General features: G+C 37.9%; 1 protein-coding gene across 1 annotated transcript in view; it reads right to left on the reverse strand.

The window, feature by feature from the left end:
• The window catches only part of SLC26A7 (solute carrier family 26 member 7), a 115,012-nt gene that overhangs the window by 33,717 nt on the left and 58,616 nt on the right, over positions 1-22,679 (reverse strand). Inside the window, exons 6-9 of the mRNA XM_082719408.1 lie at positions 19,264-19,416; positions 15,294-15,376; positions 12,965-13,112; positions 10,819-10,932 (exon numbers count right to left, since the gene is read on the reverse strand). Of these exons, the coding sequence (XP_082575534.1) occupies positions 10,819-10,932; positions 12,965-13,112; positions 15,294-15,376; positions 19,264-19,416 (498 nt within the window). The remainder of the gene's footprint in view (positions 1-10,818; positions 10,933-12,964; positions 13,113-15,293; positions 15,377-19,263; positions 19,417-22,679) is intronic.

Genomic DNA, 22,679 nt, shown 5'->3' on the forward strand with positions numbered 1-22,679 from the left:
GTAGTATCACAGACTTCTCTAACCTAAGGTTTCTGGAATAACACAGTTGAGCTATATTTTCAAGTATTACCCAGTTTCTGAATATCTGTTACTCTGCATATGAAATACTGCTTTTTATATATCTCTGATCTACCAAGAGAAACATTTTAAAGGTAGGTTGCTACCAAAACCAAAGAGAATCTTGTTCCCTTTTTTTTAAGAGTTATTTATTTTATTTGAGAAAGAGTGAGAGAGAAAGAGTGGTGGGGGATGAGGGGTGGTGCACAGGGAGAGAGAGAGAAAGAAAGAGAATCTCAAGCAGACTCTCTGCTAAGTGCAGACCATGATGCAGGGCTCCATCTCATGAATCTGAGATCAGGACCCAAGCCAAAACCAAGTTGGGCACTTAACCAACTGTACCACCCAGGCACACTCCACCCCCAACCCTGTTACTTTTTTTCAAAACTCAGAAAACAAATGCCACTGAAGTGCCTTCTCCTTAATAAGTTTCAGGCTGACCTCTGTTGTTAACCAGTAACGAAAAGTGTTCTCACCCCTAGTGATGCACAGAGCAAACAGTCTAGGTATTTTACTCTTCTTCAACTCTTTCCATGTCATACTTACTAAATGGCTAGAGACAAATTTTTTTTTTGCTCTAAAATCTAACTACTCACATTGAGTTAATTCTGCATAAAGGATAATGAAATCTATATTTTCTTCTTGTTACATTATTGTATGTATTGTATATGTTTTAGGTTGCTTAAAAAGATGACTACAGGCATTCATGTTACCCATACCTTTATAGATGGCTGAAGGAAGGGTAATATGCCAGCCATTTCCTTCCTAAATAGTTGTTAAAGAATGCAAAGTCAGTCAAGAGCTCATTGTATGCACAACAAAGTGGCGGAATGGCAAAAGTGATGGGAAAGGGCAGCAGGAGAGAGAAGATACTGGGTAACTAAGGCTAGATTTTAAAATCTTTAAAGAAGTTGGAAGCAATAAGCCAAATTTGAAAGAATAAAAGAATATAGCTTGGCAAATTGGAACCTAGAGGCAACATCAGTGTTGCAGAAAAACATGCCAGCTGTCGTTTCCGGCTGTGACCAAGCTTCGCCTACAGCAGATGCTGCCTCCCATCCTTCATGGTTCGGTTATGCCTCCTGAACTGCCTGCAGAGCACCAGTGTATCTACTCTGCTGGAAGCAAGGGGAAACACAGGGGAGAGAGCCAGGGCATACTGTGCTCCCTCCCATGATGACCAGTCCTCAGAGGGAAGGCTGGAAGGAGGATCTGTAACACCGCTTTGTGCTGTATGTCTAGGCAGCACCAAGACCTTCTTATTCCTACATATCCATGCTCAGCGTGTCACAACTTAAGGGAATCAGTGTTAAAAGGGTTTCTATGTGTGGAGGACAGAAATGTATTAGCCTTTTGGGTGCCTGGTTGGTCAGTCGGTTAAGCTTCTGGACTCTTGATTTCCGCTCGGGTCATGGCCTCAGGGTCCTGGGATCAAGCCCCACTAGTGGGAATCCATGCTCAGCAGGGAGTCTGCTTGAGATTTTCTCTCCCTCTGTCCCTCTCAACCCCACTCTCTCTTGCTTGTTGGCTTGCTCTCTCTCTCTCAAATAAATAAATAAAATCTTAAAAAAAAAAAAAAGTAGGAAGGGCAAGATGGCAGAGAAGTAGGAGACCCTGTTTCAACCAGTCCCCTGAAGTAAGCTAAATATCTACAAGAACACTCTGAACACCCATGAAATAAGCCTGAGATGTAAGATTAAACACTTCTGGATCTCTGTGGCGACAAGAGATCATCCGTGGAGACCTATACCTCCCTCAACCACCTCTCACCAAAGTAACTAGGAGGAGAGCACCCAACAGAGGAAAAATTCAGAGACTGCAACCTCTGCCACAGAACTACTGGATATGGACATAAACAGTATGTTAGAAACGGAATTCAGGGTAAAAATTGTCCAGGCAATGGCTAGGTTGGAGAAGACCATTAGTGGCAGCATAGAATCTCTAAGGGAGGAAGTGAGGGCTGATCTGACATAAGTAAAAAATGCTATCAATGAAATCCAATCTAATATAAATACTCTAACATCTAGGGTAACTGAGGCAGAAGACCGAATTAGACAAGGAAGACAAACTGACAGAAAAGCAGGATCAGGAGGAGGCCTATAACAACTTAGAAGCCATGAAAAGAGAATTAGGGAAATAAATGATGCCATGAAACATTACAATGTCAGAATTATTGGGATCCCTGAGAGGGTGGAAAAAGAGAGAAGACTAGAAGATATAGTTGAACAAATACTGGAGGAAAATTTCCTTAATCTGGGGAATGGAATAAGCGTTTGTTACCTGGAGACAGAAAGGCACCCCCTCCCCAAGATCAATGAGTCTAGAAAGACATACAGACACTTCATTGTGAAATTCATGAATCATAATTTCAGACAAGATGTCTTAAGGGCAGGTAGGGGGAAGAGATTCCTTACATACAGAGGAAGGACCATCAGAATAATGTCAGATCTGTCCACAGAAACGTGGCAAGACAGAAGGGCTGGCAAGGCATACTCAGGGCACTGAATGAGAAGAACATGCAGCCAAGAATACTTTATCCAGCAAGGCTGACATTCAGGATGGATGGAGTAATAAGGAATTTCCAAGACTGGCAAGGTATAAAAGATTATGTGACCACAAAGCCAGCACTACAAGAAACACTAAGGGGGGTTCTATAAAACAAGAAAGAACCCAAGAGTGACATAGAACAGAAATGTACAGAGACAATGTATAAAAACAAGAACTTCACAGGCAACATGATGTCAATAAAAACTTATCTTTCAATAATCACTCTCAACATGAATGGCCTAGATGCTTCCATAAAAAGGCACAGGGTTTCAGACTGGATAAAATGACAGGACCTGTCCATATGCTGTCTACAAGAGACATATTTTGAATCTAAAGATACATCCATACTGAAAGTAAAGGGATGGAGAATCATCTTTCAAGCAAATGGGCCTCAAAAGAAAGCTGGGGTAGTAATTCTTATCAGATAAATTAGATTTTAAGCTAAAGACTGTAGTCAGAAACACAGAAGGACACTACATCATCCTTAAAGGGTCTATCCACCAGGAAGATCTAATAATTGTAAATATTTATTCCCCCAACATGGGAATAGCCAACTACATAGGCCACTGTTAAACAAAATAGTCATATTGATATGAATACATTAATTGTAGGGGATCTGAACATGCCACTGTCAGCAACAGACAGATCATCTAAGCAGAAAATCAACAAAGAAACAAGAGCCTTGAAAGACACATTGGACCAGATGGACCTAATAAATACATACAGAACATTCCACCCTAAAACAACAGAATACTCATTCTTCTCGAAAGTACATGAACCTTTCTCCAAAACAGACCACATACTGGGTCACAAATCGGGGCTCAACCGATACCAAAAGCTTGAGATTATTCCCTGCATATTCTCAGACCACAGTGCTTTGAAACTGGAACTCAACCACAAGAAAAAGTTTGGAAGGAATTCAAATACTTGGAAGCTAAAGACCATCCTGCTCAAGAATATTTGGATCAGCCAGGAAATCAAAGAACTTAAAAAATTCATGGAAACCAATGAGAATGAAGACACATCAGTCCAAATCCTATGGGATATCACAAAGGTGGTCCTAAGGGGGAAATACAGAGCCATCCAAGCCTCACACACACACACAAAAAAAAAAAAAACCACTGAAAAATCCAGAATACACCAACTCTCTTTACACCTTAAATAACTGGAAAAATCAACAACAAATTAAGCCAACCCCACACACAAGAAGGGAAATAATTGATTAGAGCAGAAATCAATGAGTTAGAAACTAGAGATACAGTAGAACACATCAATGAAACTAGAAGATGGGTCTTTGAAAGAATCAATAAGATCAATAAACCACTGGCCAAACTAATTCAAAAGAAAAGAGAGGACCCGAGTTAATAAAATTATGAATGAAAGGGGGGAGATCATGATTAACACCAAGGAAATAGAAACAATCATCAGAAACTATTATCAACAGTTATATGCCAATAAGTAAAGCAACACAGAAGAAATAGATACATTCCTGGAAACCTATAAACTTCTAAAACTGAAATAGGAAGTAATTGACAACATGAATAGACCAATATCTAGTAACAAGATTGAAGCAGTGATCAAAAACTCCCCAAAAATAAAAGTCCAGGACCTGAAGGATTCCCTGGGGAATTCTACCAAACTTTCAAAGAAGAAATAATACCTGTTCTCCTGAAGTTATTTCACAAAATAGAAACAGAGGGAAAACTTCCAGATTCTTTCTATGAAGCCAGCATTACCTTGATTGCCAAACCAGGCAAACACCCCATCAAAAAGGAGAATTCCAGACCAATATCCCTGATGAATATGGCTGCCAAGATTCTCAACAAGATCCTAGCTAATAGGATCCAATGATACATTAAAAAGATTATCCACATGACCAGGTGGGATTTATCCCTGGGATGCGAGGGTGGTTCCACATTCACAAATCAATCAATGTGGTAGAGCAAATCAATAAGAGAAGAAAGAAGAACCACATGGTCCTCTCAATTGATGCAAAAAAAGCATTTGACAAAATACAGCATCTGTTTCTGATTAAAACTCTTCAAAATATAGGGATAGAGAGAACAATCCTCAAACTCATAAAATCTATCTATGAAAAACCCACAGTGAATATCATTCTCAGTGGAGAAAAACTCGCAGCCTTCCCACTGAAATGAGGAACAAGACTAAGATGCCCACTCTCGCCACTGTTGTTCAACATAGTACTAGAAGTCCTAACAACAGCAATAAGACAACAAAAAGAAATAAAATGTATTCAAATTGGCTAAGAAGAAGTCAGACTCTCTCTTTTCGCAGATGATATGATACTTTATATGGAAAACCCAAAAGACTCCACCCCCAAACTACTGGAACTCATACAGCAATTCAGTAATGTGGCAGGATACAAAATCAATGCACAGAAATCAGTTGCTTTCTTATACACTAGCAATGAAAATATAGAAAGGGAAATTAGAGAATCAGTTTCATTTATTATAGCACCAAGAACCATAAGATACCTTGGAATAAACCTAACCAAAGAGGTAAAGGAACTATCCTCAAGGAACTACAGAACACTCATGAAAGAAATTGAAGAAGACAAAAAGATGGAAAAACATGCCATGCTCATGGATGGGAAGAATAAAAATTGTTAAAAGAATAAACATTGTGGAGGTTCCTGGGTGGCTCAGTGGGCTAAAGCCTCTGCCTTTGGCTCAGGACATGATCCCAGGGTCCTGGGATTGAGCCCCACATCAGGCTCTCTGCTCCACAGGGAGCCTGCTTCCTCCTCTCTCTCTGCTTGCTTCTCTGCCTACTTGTGATCTCTGTCTGTCAAATAAATAAATAAAATCTTAAAAAAAAAGAATAAACATTGTAAGAAAATATAACATTGTTAAAAGAAACATTGTTAAAACAATGTGAAATATCTATACTGCCCAGAGCAATCTATACTTTCAATGCCATCCTGATCAAAATTCCACTGACACTCTTCAAAGTGCTGGATGAAACAATACTAAGATTTGTACGGAACCAGAAAAGACCCCAAATCACTAAGGAAATGCTGAAAAAGAAAAACAAAGCTGGGGGCATCACGTTGCCTTATTTTAAGCTTTACTACAAAACTGTGATCACCAAGATAGCATGGTACTGGCACAAAAACAGACATATAGACCAAAAGAAAAGAATATGTCCAGAAATGGACCCTCAACTCTATGGTCAAATAATCTTCAACAAAGTAGGAAAAAATATCCAGTGGGAAAAAGAAGGCTGACAAAGTGCTGATATAAAGAACTCTTCAAACTCAACACTCAAAAAACAGATAATCATGTCAAAAAGAGGGCAGAAGAAATGAACAGACACTTCTCCAAAGAAGACATACACAAATGGCTTACAGACACATGAAAAAATGTTCATCATCACTATCTATCAGGGAAACTCAATTCAAAACCACGTTGAGATACCACCTTACACCAGTTAGAATGGCCAAAATTAACAAAATAGTAAACAACAAGTGTTGGAGAGGATGTGGAGAAAGGGAAACCCTCTTACACTGTTGGTGGGAATAAAAGTTGGTGCAGCCACTTTGGAAAGCAGTGTGAAGATTCCTCAAAAAATTAAAAATAGAGCTACACTATGACCTTGCAATTGCACTACTGGTTATTTACCCCAAAGATAAATAGTGAAAAGAAGGGCCATATGTACCCCAGTGTTCATTGCAGCAATGGCCACAGTCACCAAACTGTGGAAAGAACCAAGATGCTCTTCAATGATGAATGGATGAAGAAGAAATGGTCCATATATACAATGGAGTATTATGCCTCCATCAGAAAGGATGAATACCCAACTTTCGTATCAACATGGACAGGACTGGAGGAGATTATGCTGAGTGAAATAAGTCAAGCAGGGAAAGTCAATTATCACATGGTTTCACTTATTGTGGAACATAAGGAATAATATGGAGGACATTAGGAGAAGGAAAGGAAAAGTGAACTGGGGGAAATCAGAGGGGAAGATGAAGCATGAGAGGCTGTGGACTCTGAGAAACAAACTGAGGGTTTTAGATGGAGGGGGTAGGGTGATGGGTGAGCCTGGTGGTGGGTATTAAGGAGGGCATGTATTGCATGGAACACTGGGTGTGGTGCATAAACAATGAATCTTGGAACACTGAAAGAAATTCAATTAAGATGTTAAAAAAGAAGAAATGTGTTGGTTTCTGACTGCGGCACTTGGTATTAAATGATTAGTATCTTTTCTTATTTGAATTCAAACATTTTAATTTAATTTTTGAAAGCACTGAAACAATTTACTACCAACTCTCTCTCTTTTTTTTTTTTAAGATTTATTTATTTATTTATCTGAGAGAGAGACAGTGAGAGAGCATGAGCAAGGAGAAGGTCAGAGAGAGAAGCAGACTCCCCGTGGAGCTGGGTGCCCTATGTGGGACTCGATCCTGGGACTTCAGGATCATGACCTGAGCCGGAGGCAGTCGTCCAACCAACTGAGCCACCCAGGCGTCCCACTACCAACTCTCTTGTATGTAAAATGTTCCTAAATGCACTAATACGACCACATGTAGGTCTTGGGCATTTGAGACATGGATAGCCCATATTAAAATAGGCTGGAAATGTAAAATACACACCAGATTTTCAAGACTTAATACAAAAAGAAAATAATGTAAAATATATCATTGACAATTCTTAGATTCTTTGTTGAAATAATATTCTGACTATTAGATAAATCAAATGTATTATTAAATTAATTTTAACAGATTCTTCTGCTTTTTAAAAATGTGACAACTAAAAAAAGTTAAATTACCTATGTGGCTACTATTATGTTTCTACTGAATAGCAGTTTCTTAAAATCTGTGATTCTAAGACTGATTTCAAGTGGGATTTTCCCAACTTCAAATATACTGTATTAAGTCTCAATAAAAGCTACATGGCTTCACCCGTCCCTTTTCATGTCAGCAAAACCCACTAGTTTTATCATAATCAGATGCTTTCATTTCATTCATTCTTATCACACATAGTTACTGAACACCTACTATGTGCTGAGTCCTAGACTAGGCACCGAGGATGTGGCCAAAGCAGAAGGGATCCTGTTCTCTAAGACCCTCAGTCAAGGGTAGAAGGCAGGCATCAATCATAAAATCACATTGATGAATGTTTAATGTGCAGTAGAGAACAGCTGTGCCAAAAGGAACAGTGGGATCTGAGGGATGGGAGCAGTTATCTTAAAGGGGAAAGGGAGACAGCCACAGCAGAGGACACAGTCACTTGTGGCCCACCCGAAGGAAGAGGATCCTGGGCCTAAGAGCTGGGAAAGAGGAAGAAAGGAGTCCAAGATGAGACTCTAGAAGGAAGCACTCAGAACCTGGTAGATACCATAAAGGTGTGAATTCCAAGACCCATGCAAAGCCTTTTAAGTGCTTTAGGAGGAAATAACAAGAACATATTTACATTTGAAAATGATAACTTTCTACAGAAATACCAATAATATTTCCAAATAAGAAAAGAGTTTGTTGGTGAAATAATTAACAATGGAAAATAGTTCCCACTGCTCCTTTAATTAGTTGTCATTAGCCTGAAAGTTAGAGTTCTTAGGTCTTCTACTAATTTACTGAGGATAACTCTAGTTCCTAAAAAAGGACAGAACCATTTAAGGGGTTGTTTTGTAAAGTCTTATCACACAGAAAACAGGTTTCATGGATAGCCTATTTAAAACAAAACTTTTCAGACTAGGCTTTCCCAAGTGCCTTCTTCAAGTCATGTCAGTTATCTGTTATACTCACGTGCTAAAGATCTAAAACAACTTCAGTGGGAAAGCATTCTCAATCTGGGTATGCCCATTAAATCAGATTCCCTCCCTGTGCAATTTAATGGGTATTGTTGAACAGATTAGTGACCATCCCAACAAGCGAAGCATGAAAATACTCTCCTGCTGAGCTTTGTTTCTCTGAACTTGTGTTTTGTTAGATTTCTTTCATTTCTTCTGAAGTCTAGAATAAAATGCCATGCTGAAGATAACTCTGAAAAGTCGTTAGAGAAGTTCTGCTGCTGTTATTATTCAAACATATGGCCCACAGAACATAGAAAGGTGCCCGTCCATCCCCACCCTCTTAGTCGAACAAATGCACGTCCAACTAAAAGGAAAAAAAGACCTCCAAGATTTAAAAATAACTGAGTTTTCTCAATATATTGTCCCCTTAGACATTCAATATTTAAAGTTACAAGGATTAATGAGACAGTTTTGTTATTACTAAAAGAGTAATTGGAAAAGTAGTAAATGCCTAAGAAACTCCAAGTGTGATATACCCTGAGGTGGAAGACATCTCACAGATTCTATTCCAACCTCCTCTTGTCCGTGTGATGGATGAGGAGGCTAACCTGTTCAACATCCCAAGCAAGTTGGAGGGGCAACTTGGAATTGAAACTGCCTTACTGCATTGCAGTCAAACCAGGATTGTCAAACAAAAGGTTCTGGAAAGATTTTATTATAATAAAAATATTGAACAATAATAATAATGCAATCAAAGATCATCATTAACATTGAAGGAGTATTTATTTAGTGTTCAGGCTTTGGGCAAACTAAGCACATATTAACTCGTATAATCCCCATAACAAATACATTACCAGCCAAGTCCAGTTAGGCTAGAAAGGTCAAGTTAGTTGTGTTAAGTCACTCAGTAACTAATGGTGGAGCTAGAGCACAGCCCAGGCTCTGGAATCCATGCCCTCAGCCATTTACTTTATTTATCTAGTCTGAACACAAGGAGAGGAAATGGAATATATTTCTCCCTCGTGAGAAACCAGGCGGAAACTTCTATAAAATCCTAGAATTTTATAGATAGATGGGTCCTCAGAGTTGGGAATGATACTGAGTACACTACATATTAAACATTCGAATTTAACCCCCAAACACCTGAGAGTCCAGTTTGCAAGTGTTCATGCCGGAGCACATGATAAACCTAGGCTTGACATCACTAGCTGCGTAAAAGCCAATCAAACTGTCATGTAAAACAAGGTTGAATGATGACATCACCTCTCAGCTCATGAGTTGTGGCAATTATCTCTGAAATTATTATACATTCTGAATTTGTTGCTGCTTCCTTTCTGCTCCATAGTATATTCATCAGTAAATTTATTAGTTACTTTTGTGCTATGTTTTAATTTCCATTTACCCATCTTTCTCTTGCCACTTGCCCCCAAGGTCAAGAGCCATATCTTTTTCAAATTCATTCTTCTAAAACCCCCCCAAATGACTTAATATAAAGTAGAACCCTAATAAACGTTTGAGTCATCACATAAAATGTTTTCTAAATTCTCAGTTGCTTTAATGATGGTTAGTTGTTAATATTAATTTCTTATAGTAACATCTGCATAAATTTTTATATGTGAAACAGTACTTATAAATGCAAGGTTTGAGGTTGATCTATCTGGGTTCAAATCCCAGCTCTGCCATTCACGAGCTCTGTGACCCAGATAAGTTATTTTAACCCTCTTTTCCTCAACTCTCTCATATAGAAACTGAGGATAATAATTATACCTCATTCACAGAATTGCCCAAAGTTTAAAAGAGTCCATTTATATAAAAAGCATGACATATACATATGACATACACATTTATATAAAAATTATGACATAGTATATGCTTTCACCAACACTCCCACCATCATCATCAATGAAGACAACATCTTCATTATCATCACTGTCTGCCTACCAGCATCCAGCATAATACCTGGTATAGACGAGGCTCTCAACAAATGTTGAATTAAGTTCCTAAAACATATGTAATTGTTTCTTTAACCTAAAATATGCACACGTGACTTACCACTTGTCTATATACTTATACATCTCTATAGACATAAATTTCAGCATCAAGGACAGATTTTTCATATAATCGATTTCATTTTATTTAAAGGAAATGAACAAGAAGGAAAAATTTTCAAATTGAATGGCTAGATTAGCAAAACACAAAACCAGCAGCACCACTAGGGGGAGCTTTATTCAAAGGTTGCCAACAATAATGCTGCCACTAGTAGGATTTCTGTATGCTCCCTGAGTCACTGGGCTTCTGGAAGGATCATTCATAAGAGACAGACTTTCTCAAAACTAGTTAGAAAAAAAGTTGAAGGAGTGAAAATATTTTGAGGACTTTAGAGAGGAGCTCAATTTTCACCCTTTCCAAAAACGAGAGTAACCAGCAGTTTTTTGGGTCCGTTCTGAATGATGAACTTACCTGTGTCTTCGCGCCCGTGCTGTACAGGCCGGCAGTCCTTCCCATGGCGGCAGCACTTGGTATGCAGAAGAAAAATGAAGGAATCACATTGCTGAGGCCATGGGCCAAAAATTCCTACAGGATTGATAGGAAGAGAATATATTACTTAATCACTATTAACTTTTGGAGACCACAGGGACATCTTGTCAAAGGATGAAGCTTGTTTGTATTCAATTTCAGTTCTCCCTATTTATTGTGACCTATTATTTAAAATATATACATATATATATGTATATATATAAAAGTTATATATATATATCTTTTATTTATACATATAAAAGTTATATATATATATATATATATATATATATATATATATATATATATATAACTTTTGTTGAGTGCTTACAATAAGCCAGAAACCGTTCTAAGCATTTAATGCTCATAACCACCTTCTAGGGAAGTAGGCCATCTACCAATGGCCCCCATAATGCTAACTCCAGTGGTTATTTCCTATCTACCTTGCCTAAAATTGGCTTTTGAGATAGTTTCTCACTTCTCTCTCCTTAAAGGTTCCTTCTAGGTCCTGCTAGGACCTCACACCCTCCTGTTTTCCTCCCACCTCCCTGGCCACTACTTCTCCATTTCCTTTATGGTTCCTTCTCATCTAACCAATCACAAATTTGGACCACTTGTCTCCCTGATCTTAGCTACCCAAATACACATTGACAACTCTCAAATTTACATCTCTAGCCAGGGCCACTCCTCTGTAGTTCAGACTCATATGGCCAACCTGCTACCTAGCATCTCCATTTGGATTGGCAGGTATCCCAAACTTCACCAAATCAGGCTCTTGCTCTCCACCGTCCCCAACCGGGTCCTCCCACATTCTTCCCCACCTCAAGTTCCAATTACTTAAACCAAAAGCATTAGAGATGTTTTTGGCTTCTTTCCCTTTTCCCAGATAGTATCCACATCCAATCCAGAATCTGTCTTCCTCTCATCTCCGGCACTGTTATATCCCAGTCCGAGTCATCAAATGTTACCTGGATGTTTTCTTGCTTCTGCTGTTGCCAGTAAACAAAACAAACATCCCTGCCCTCCGACAGCTACACTCTAGTGAGTGGATGCTGACAGTAAACAAGATTAATAATGAAAACCAAAGCAGAGTAGGGCGTGGAAAAATCTGGAGTTTAGGATTTTAGTTTACCAAGGAAGGCCTCCCTGAGAAGGGAAACTTTGAATAAAAGAGGCATGCAGATATCTGAAGGAACAGAGCTCCTGGCAAAGGGAGCAGCAAGTACAAATGTCCTAAGCCAGAAACATGGAAGTAAGTGTGGCAAAAACAGAGTGTAAAAGGGATACAAGATCAGAGAGGACAGAGATGGTGGCAGGTGGTGTAGGGCTCTATAAGGCATGGAAAAGAGGCATTTCATTTGCATACGATGGGAAGCCACTATGAGGGTTTGAGAGCAGGAACGACATGGTCTGTGTTGTATACCATTGCATCCCTTGTTCCTAGACCAGTGTCCAGCACATGGCACAGCTCAATACACATCTGTTAAATGAATAAATGTGGGTTTTTTTCATAGATAACAAAACGGGGCACACAGCCAACTAAGGACACATAGCATCAGAGTGAAATTTAGACACAGGTAATAGAACATTCATAACCACTGTCCCACAGCTGCCTCTGCAGACCTATGCAGGCATGTAGGGAGGGCCACAAGGATTGAAATAAGAAACTAGCAGAAGTCGTTTCAGAAGTAAATCAGTAAAATTTTCATTCTTTGATAGTCTTAAAATAAACCCTTGCGCTCTTTAGTTGTTTACTAAGACAAATAATATTAGTGGTTTTTTTATTTTGAAATCTATGATTTTTTTAAAAGTCAGCATGCAATGATAAATATTTGTAGATCCTATCCTAACACCAGAAAGGACATCAAGATGTCCTTCTCCCTAGGGAGAAAAATTTTTATAGTTTAAACCAACCCGTGGAGGCCAGATTTTCAGCTTTCTATGAATGATTTAGAGATTTCTGTTTTGTTCTATCATTCTTGCTATACACTCAGGAAAGTTATATTTCTCGTAAGTTCAACATTGTCAGGGTCTGGAACCGGAGTACCATGACGCGACTACCATAGAGGGGGGCTGAGGCGTACTCCACCTGGTTGTCATCAACTGAATATTTGTATTTTTTAGCAGATCCTTGAGCCAGAGCCAGGGAGGCCACATAGCCGACAAGTGCCACTCCAAAAGCTTCAGTGATTACTGCAGAGAGGACATTCATGGGGGGAGCTCTAGGTGGAGGGATTCTGTGGAAAGAAAGATCATCAATTTTCATGTAATTTCTGAAGTCATCAATTTTCATGTAATTTCTGTAACAACTTACACTGAATTCAACTGTGGTAATGACTATGACGTTTACATGGAGAAAGTGAAACACCCATGTGAACCATGAGCCTTGTGGTTGGAAGCCCTTTGTTTTCAATATTATTTAGCAGAAAAGCAAAATCACAAGGATCACCATGGAGATGGGCTCCATGCCTCCACCGGCATTTTTGCCCAGGTTACACTACAGAAACTCTGACTCAACAAAAATGTCCTGTATCAGAACAAAAGCAGATCTGGAGTGTTCTTTCATTCGAACCTTTCCAAATATGTGATTGGCAGGGATTAAAGACTATACTTTCTGCCCTGAGTACTACAGTGTTTTATGCGAACAATGGTTTACTGTGAGCTACAATTCTTAAACTAGTCCCTTAATTTGCCATAATCTTAATTATAATCTTAATTCATAATCTTAATTATGTTTTTAACTCAATCCTTTTATAGTACAATTTATGCATCACATATGTTAAGAAAAATGTGTGTAAAGTTTCCATGTACCCTCCGTTGCAAAATATAGTTCCCCAGTTTTTTTTTTTCCCAGTTCCTCAGCTTTAAGGAAGTGTTTAAAATATTTCTTTCACCTAATACCCAGCCAATGTCTCCTTGTCTTTTGAAAACCACTTGAGCCAAGGGATCATTGTTTATTTATCCCTGATGATGCTTTGGAGGACTTACTTCTCCTCCAAAAACAAACAAAAAATCTCTCTGGGGAAAAAGTAGAAGAAAAAGGGAAGATAAATCATGTTGACTTAATATCTAGCAAGAAAGTGGAATGTTCAGCTCTCTCAATTAGCTGTTTCATCTAATCGTCCACACAACCCCACGTGAGTGCCACTCATGCACTCTATGGCAGAGAAAACATTTTAAGAAAGTTTAGGTAATGCACCTAAATCACAAAGCGAATGGTAATGTTGGGGTTCACTGTCTCTTTGCAATGCCACATTCCTTCCATAATTCCTTCAGAGAATGGGTGTGGAAAGGTCACTCAAAATAAAGGAGAATTAAAGCAGGTGGGGGAGAGGCATGATTTCTTTTATCCACTTCCTTAAGTTTACACCCAAGAGAAACTGATGTGTAACGTTATAGGCCCTAAGATATTTTAATATGATATATAAGAGATCTGCCATTTCAAACTATAAGAACTTCTGTTTCATAAAAATTGAGCTTCACTATTTATTATTAATAATAAGCTGACCTAGAAACAATAAATTGACTTTTGAAGGTGGAAAAGTAGAGACCCCTTCCAGAAAACCCAAGTTGATTTAAATAACAACCATTAGCCTGCATCTAACATAAAGGTTAAAGACAGGATTTTTTAAAAAATTATCTTTTTAACCCTTGACAATTTTTCTACTATTCCTCCATTTTAATGTAAAGAGAAGCCAAAATTTGGGACTGGAAGATAAAAATACAGAGGAAACAACTGTAACTCTGCCCCACATTTATAAGTACCAGTGTTTATACAGCCCATTAAGAGAGAATAACCCTATGACACCCCACTCTTCCCCAAGATGTCTTTGTGTTCCTCCAGGATATATTTGGCTCAATGTTTTTGCCCTTTTAGGGTGAGCACTTCTTGTTAACCTTCCTCTTAGGGTCCAGAGGAAGGCTCTGGGAAACTATACCCTCTTCTCTATTTCTACCCTCTTTTACCATTATACACCACCCAGGCCTGTGGGATTGCTATTTCAATTGATGTTTATGTGCTTTTACTACATTTTAAGTGAAATAAAAATAGTCATAAGAATACATGTGTGGAATAGGGAACAATAAATCCCAGAGCATGACTATAATTTAGAAATTCAATGCCCTCCTTTTTCCCCCCAAATAATATCTTTGTAAATAATTTCCAAATCTTTAACCTGAAGCAATGCTGTATAAAATAGTTGTCAACTTCCTTAGTAATAGGTAAACAGTTTAAAAGGTTACTCTTTCTCCATATGTGTATTGTTTGTTTCTATCATTTTCAAATAGAAATTAATTAGAATTTGTCCTCTAGAGGGCCTTTGAAAGAAATGAAATCCATAGCCATCTACCTCAAGACTTTTCCTCCATCATAAACAAACAAACAAAAAAGAAAGAAAGAAAGAAAAAGACTACATTACCCTTTTGGAATATGACCAACTACTTCTAATCCATATGTGATTTCCATATTGGTACAATAACAAGCAAATGATGCAGCAATAATCTGTGTGGTTCCATTTGAAAAAAGAAAAAGAAAATTATTACTGGCCTCCCAAACACCTTGAAGCTATTTCTGAAAGTAAACATTACTTATCTGTCCCATGATTATCCAGAGTAATGTAGTAGTTGCACAGATTTTTAAAAACTAAGAAAATTTTAAAAAATCAAAAAAATGCCTTTGAAACTTGAAAGCACTTAATTTGCAGTCTCAAAAACCAAATGGCATCCCCACAATATGGCTTTTCTAACATCCTTTCCAACACGTCAATCCAAACATGACTGATTTTGAAGAGGCGCAGAATAGAATATGGGAGCGTATGTGTGTGTACAGATACCATAACCAACCTAAATACTTAGCTCCTGGAACATGAAGAAATACTTTATATCAGAGCACAATTCCCTATAGGACACCAACTTTCAAGAGTCTGAGATATTGCATAAACGAATACATAGGTCAGTAATCTATAATGACTTATAGTCTCCTTGAATAATTTTGAATTTTGAGTTTTTACTATTTCTTTTTTTTTTTTAGATTTTATTTATTTATTTATTTATTTATTTATTTGACAGATAGAGATCACAAGTAGGCAGAGAGGCAGGCAGAAAGAGAGGAGGGGGGAAGCAGGCTCCCCGCCGAGCAGAGAGCCCGATGCTGGGCTCGATCTCAGGACCCCAAGATCATGACCTGAGCTGAAGGCAGAGGCTTTAACCCACTGAGCCACCCAGGCGCCCCCAAGTTTTTACTATTTCTTGAAGTAAAATGTACTAGTTAATAACAAGCTGGAATCACTGTTCTTAAAATTACCTCTGTTGGAGTCTCAGGTTCCCTATGCTCTATTATCTGACCTTCAATAGGCAAGATCAGATTCTCTGCCTGCATACCTTTAAATACCTTTAAATCACCTTTAAAAGGATGCTCAGAACCCAGTTCAGTCTCTGTTATTCTAGCCATGCCACCCCCATGTTTTCCACCCATTTTCACATTCTCTTTTCACTCTTCTCATAAATTTAGTAGGGACTGGAATTTCACATGGTTATGGTATCAGTTTGGTATTAGCTTGGATCTACTTATGTACTATACTTTTCTGTTAAAAAGAGACATACCAATTATCTATTTAAAGTACAAATTTACCACACAGATGGCCAGAAATAAGGTATAACAAAATCACACCAGCAAATTAAGACATATTTAACAATTAATACCCAATAATTTTATTTTGTAGGGATTTTTCCTATCTGTGTATTTCTCTTCTCTATAATAATATTTAACTTAATTTACAGAGGATTTTAAAACATCAAATAGACTTAAGAAGCAACACAGACTTGAGGATTTTTTAAAAAGGCAACAAAACTGTATAGGTTATACTGTTGAACAATAAATATTGTGATATAATAGTGTTTCCTGATGAAGATAGTAGTTAAAAGTTCATCCTATTAGGTTAGAATCAGAAGCATTAATATATTTAAAAGTTCCTAAGAAGATTAATAAATTTTAATTGTTAATAATTTCCATGAAATATTTATATCAGGTCAGAAAATCTATAAGCTGTAAAAGAAAATATACCATAGCCACAAAGTACTGGTTCCTTATTGAAAATGGAAGAATACATGACGGTCAATACCTATAGGCAATATTAAAATTAAGTAATTTAAGCCACTGAATTAGCTTTCAGACAATATCTTATTTCCTTACTCTTATCTCTTTGACAAAATTAAATTCCTCTATCAGATGAATCATTGGTTCCCTCTTCAATATTATTTTAATATTATATGTGTGTATAAGGCCATCATTGCCCTTAGACTTGGGGCAACAGAGGATCCTGGTCCAGTCAGGCCCAGTGAGTCAGGGCTTTCTAATCTGGTCCTTTCTAATCCGGCCCTCCCCATAAAATGAGAGCTTTGTAGGGGTGCCCAGCTCACCTGTACTTGTCTTTCTGGACCTCACTTTGGATACTCAGGAATCTACAGTTTCCTGCTCCAATGGCCCAAGGCTGCTCCCCTAGGTTCATCCTCCCAGTGTGACCCCCGAAGAGGTCAAGGGACAGTTTGGGTGATGAAAGAGTGAGGATGTGTTTGGAGCTTGGAGCAGGAAGAGCCACACATACACATACGAATCCCCTTGTGGGTCCCACAGAGCTGGAGTAGGAAGAGAAGGGGCAGGCCAAGGAGCTGGCTCACCCCATGCTGCCTCATTCTGACAGAACTCGAAGGATGGAGAATTCTCTATTCCGACCTTTCAAGGAAATCACTAAGGTGTTTTAGTCAAAATAGGAAAACAGAACTTGCTTTTTTTTTTGGTTTTTGTTTTTCGGGGTATTTTTTAGAGAGAGAGAGAGCACATACAAGCAGGGTGGGAAAGAAGGGGGAGGGGAAGAGGGAGAAAGGGGATCTTAGGTAGGCTCCATGCCCAACATGGAGGCCTACATGGGGCTCGATCTCAGATCTCTGGGATTGTGACTTGAGCTGAAATCACGAGTCAGATGGTTCATCAGTTCAACCACCCAGGCACCGCAGAACATGTTTTATTTAACACTTTGATCTATAACTTTTAAGTATTGGGGCCTGCGTTAGTACTTTTACCATGGATCTTGCAATATTAGGGGCAAACCTGTGTAAGAATTACCTCTCCTTTTCTTTTTTATAAGGATAAAGTATATCTTACTACTTTTGCATTGAATAAGTAATTTTTTTATTACTAGCTCAAGGGGCATGTTACCTAAGGTTATTTTCAATTTTTGGTTCATGCAACATACATAATAAAGATTCCCAAGATATAATAAGATTTCTTAATACCTATAGGATTTTGGAATAAAATGGTATGTTTCACAGTTGTTGTGAGAACTATTGATAATCACAGTACCCTCCACTTTTATGGCTTATTTGAAATACAAACACACACACATTAAATAGATCACAAATGTTACATGGATCTCCATAAATTAACAGGAGTATAAAATCATACAAGTTCTAGCTATGGAGGGAGGCCATCCACTTTAGCTCTACTGAAGTAATTCACGGTCCTCAGAGATAGTTTCCAACGTGCTAGGTTTATCTATTTATGTAAACCTACCATTTCAGCAATATAAATGACTATTTCAAGAGGTGAAATTATTTAGACACCACTTGTTCTGTACATGTGCAACCCAAAGACCATTAAAAAACTAAAGCCAATTAATGATTAAATTAGTAGACTATGGTTGTGTTAACATTACATTTTCAACTTAATGCTTTGTTTAATTAAGAGTTCCCATTAGAGGCTTTTAAAATTTCAAAATGTGTTTTTTAATGCATAACCCATAAACCTTAAACCATAAACCTTAATGCATAGTATAATTCATTGTTTGGCCAGCTATAGCAACAAAAAACATCTTAGAGAACCAGCCCCGGCCAGTGAAAATCATGAGTGTCCTTTCAATAAAGCAAAATTAGGTTGGTAAAAAAAAAGTGTTAATAACTTTACCAATCATTGATGGACATTTGTCAACTAATAATACTTCTATACATATCATATAGATGCCACATCAATAGGATATGATATCCCTTTTTACTGCTTTAGAGAGAATCATTCCAGAAATCTTTTGAGTCTCACTCTCAGAAATGTCTCCTTATTTAAAATCTTAAGTTATATGTTCTATTATTTCTATTAAAAAATTACAAGCATATGAGAAATGCTGTGTAAATTGAAAACATGTGTGCCTCCTTTTTAAAATTATTGACTCAAAATGTTTCCTGTTCTTATATTAATGTATAGCCATGCAAAATTAGCCCTCCTTTAATGAGAGACAGGAATAGCTGTGGGTTACTGCAAACGATATAGGGAGCCTCTGCAGGTTACCCCAACAACAAGCAAGCACTGTAAGACAGAATGCTAAATGTTGATTTCATACTTACCAAAACTAAATCGACAGGAAGGACAACTTTAATTTTCCTTTTAAACTGTTCATTCAGCTCCTTAACCAGAACGAGAACCACGATACTCAGCAAGGATAACAGCAGTGCTTCCAGTCGGACAGACTTGATGTTCTCAAAGACATATGCGTAGATCTGCAGTGATGAGGGAACATGCAAACAAAACTCGGGGTCATCTACAACAGACCAACACTGAAATCTGGCTCCAAATGAACTCATTGATGTTTTGCAAAAAATCATGTTAAGGGGTGGGGTGTGGAAAGGTAGGCATAAAGTGTGGTCAGCACTAATGCAGAGCAACCTATAATTCATTTGCATGTATAAAACCGCTTTGTCCCTGACTCTTCCAATAAACTCAGTGGTCGCTCCTTCCTACATAAGGACACTGCTAGAGAGGATGACTCTTCTGGGGCCTTCATCGGGCAGAGATGCTAAAACTCACTGCCCACATGCAGATTCATCAGACTCTTCCTCAAACTGCAGGATAGAACAAGCACATGCACTTTAAATATCTATGGATGCATCTGGAAAGTTAAGAGCTCTGCATAAGGAGGTATTTGCATTTATCTGCATCTTCCAAATTCTCTCTTGCAAAGATATATCACTTGTATAATTTTAAAGGTTTTTAAATAAGCTTTAAATGCTTATCTTCAACATGTCCCTTAACTCCTCCTTCTGTTGGATCATGCTGACTCTGATTTTTATAAGCTCATTTTTATTTGTCCACAACAGATTCTTCAAGTCATTTCAGGTGATAAAAACTAGCTTTTGCTCTAGGACACAGGCTATTCTTACAGCAGTCCAACTTGTTGGCATTCTTTGGCCTCTCTTTTCAGTATCTCAAGTATGAGCTGACCATAACTAAAAATACTGGATCAAAATATTACATACACAGTGGATCAAAAGAGCTCACATAGACCATGTTCTTCAGAATCTCCTAAAATTCTGCTCAGTAGGTTTCCTAATCAAAGGACTTAACCCATCTGGTCTAGAGATCTGGTCCAGAGATGGTTTAAGGAGGTACATCAGGTTCAGGTTATCCGAACCTGAATTCTAGAGGTTAAACGTTATCATTCACACTGTAACTCTTGCAAACAAACAAATTAAATAAACTCAGTTAAACTGAAGCTTCACTGAGTGAAAGGGACCACAGTAGGTAATCCAGAATCCTTTTTGCCCACAGTTGAAAAACAAAACAACAAAAACCAGCAGAAACAAAACAAAAACAACCCCAAAAAACCTCACTACTTGTGTATCAGATACATTAAGGAATAATGAGGGATCAGAATAGCTTTACCTGTTATCTTTTGCCCAGTATTCTATTTTATCCCACACTATCTGAAAAGAAAATTTGGTACTACAATATCATAGCTCTCCGAGACACAGACAACATTTTTTTTCTGTCTCTCCATGCTGTGGACGATAATTGTTCACTGAATTCCTACAGCAAGTGAAGGAGCAAGTTCTATTTCTCATAGTCACCCCTTACTCAAAGCAGAGGACTAAAATTCAAAAGACCTCTCAGTGAAATATATTCTATAGGGGATAGGGTTAGAGGAATGTCAAGAAAATTTTGCCCAGATACATTGCTTTCTGATGATTTAAGGACAAAAATGAGGATATCATTCAGATGATTTGGCAAGAAAAAACACAAGCATCCAAATGTTTTAAAGAGTTTAGAGGATTACTCCTTCTGTTTTATGGTATTAAAAGTATGCCACAAAAGTGCCTGTCTAAGAAAGGGGGGAAGGGCTATGTTCAACTGCCAAGCCATACCAAATCTGCTGTAATGTGCATTTTGAGAACATGTGTTTGTAATAATAAAAATGACCACCCCAGAATGAAAGGAATGAGAAAAGCCCCCCTCCCAAGGGTTTTATTGTCTGTCTGGGTTAAACAACAACTTGTAGGGCAAAGCACTTCTCACAAGATGCTCCAGAAGAACGGTGGGGGAGGGCAAAGGCTTGTTACAACCAGTGCGAAGAACACAATAGAAAAGCAGGCTGAGGAGGAGTGTCATCCTAATGATTGTCACGTGGTCCCACAGGAAGAAGTCACAGCTAAAGTCAGCTTGAGGGCCACGAGTGGCATATGCAGACAGAGGCAGGAACAGGGAGAGGGATACAAGCAGATATACAAACACATATGTAATTACATATGCTCGTTTAATGCAGGTCTAGGCATCCTAAGCACACATTAAAATTTCTCATTGCTCATCAATCCAGTCATCAGGGAATGCTGTCACACACTAAGCTCCAGTGGATAAAAACTCCCACTGAAGAGCATCTTTCCCTCAGAAGAGCAGAGGCAGTTTAATACGTGTATGGATAACTAAATACGCCGTGTCACCAAAACAGACCACTTTAACAAAACAAGGAGTTCAGTTAATTTTGAAACTATAATGCGAATTCTTTAAATTGACCATTTACTACAACTTGACATTAAATGAAAACTGTTGGTATGTCCAAACAAATCCATTTTGAGATATTTCAAAAAATAAAAGTAGTCTACTCATGATACATATGTTGTTTCTTACTGTTTTCTTGACAGATGAGATTTTTCTGAAGTAGTTAATAGATGTTTGCACGCCCACGCACAAATTTTTTAAAGATTTTATTTATTTATTTATTTGAGAGAGAGAAAAAAAAAGCAAAAGAGCGCAAGCAGTGGGAAACAGTAGAGAGAGAGGAAGAAGGAGACTTTCCGCTGAGCAGGAAGTCCAATGTAGGGCCCGATCTCAGGACCCCAAGGTCATGACCTGAGCTGAAGGCAATCACTTAATTGACTGAACCACCCAGGTGCCCCAACAAATTTATTTATAGAATATGTTCTTATCTGAGTTGGCCAATCTTGGCTTTTTTCTTTAACTGATGGATTTTCAACTTCTGGAATAGTGTCTGGACACTCAATAAATATTGCCGAATGAATAAATACTTTGGTCTAATGTAGTAAAAATAATAATAAATAGGAGACTTTAACTTGAATAAGCAGAATGATGAAGAGAGACAGGACCCAGAGTTTTCTTTTCTCATTATCAATACTTGAGCTATATCACATTATGGGGCTTTGTAGCTATCATTTATTAATCACTCATGTTTATTAAAGTTTTATTATAGGCAGGTCTTGAGCTAAATATTAAAGCTACCATTGCAGTAAATTTCAAGTAATCGATTTTTATATCTTCTATCTGATCTAAATAATCAGATTTTTAGTAACTCCATCTTTATAAGAATGAGGCAAAATCCAAAGCTGAAAAAACTCATATTTAGGATTTAGTTAAGGGAAAAAAAAACAAACGAACAGGCAAAGGAGGTTGTACCCATTCAATAGTTTCTCATTATGTAATTGAAAAAGCTAAATTATGTCCATTTTGTTAAACTTCATAAGGCAAAGGGAAA

The sequence above is a fragment of the Mustela nivalis genome, assembly GCF_964662115.1.
Source record: "Mustela nivalis genome assembly, chromosome: 2".
In the NCBI taxonomy this organism is placed as follows: Eukaryota; Metazoa; Chordata; class Mammalia; order Carnivora; family Mustelidae; genus Mustela; species Mustela nivalis.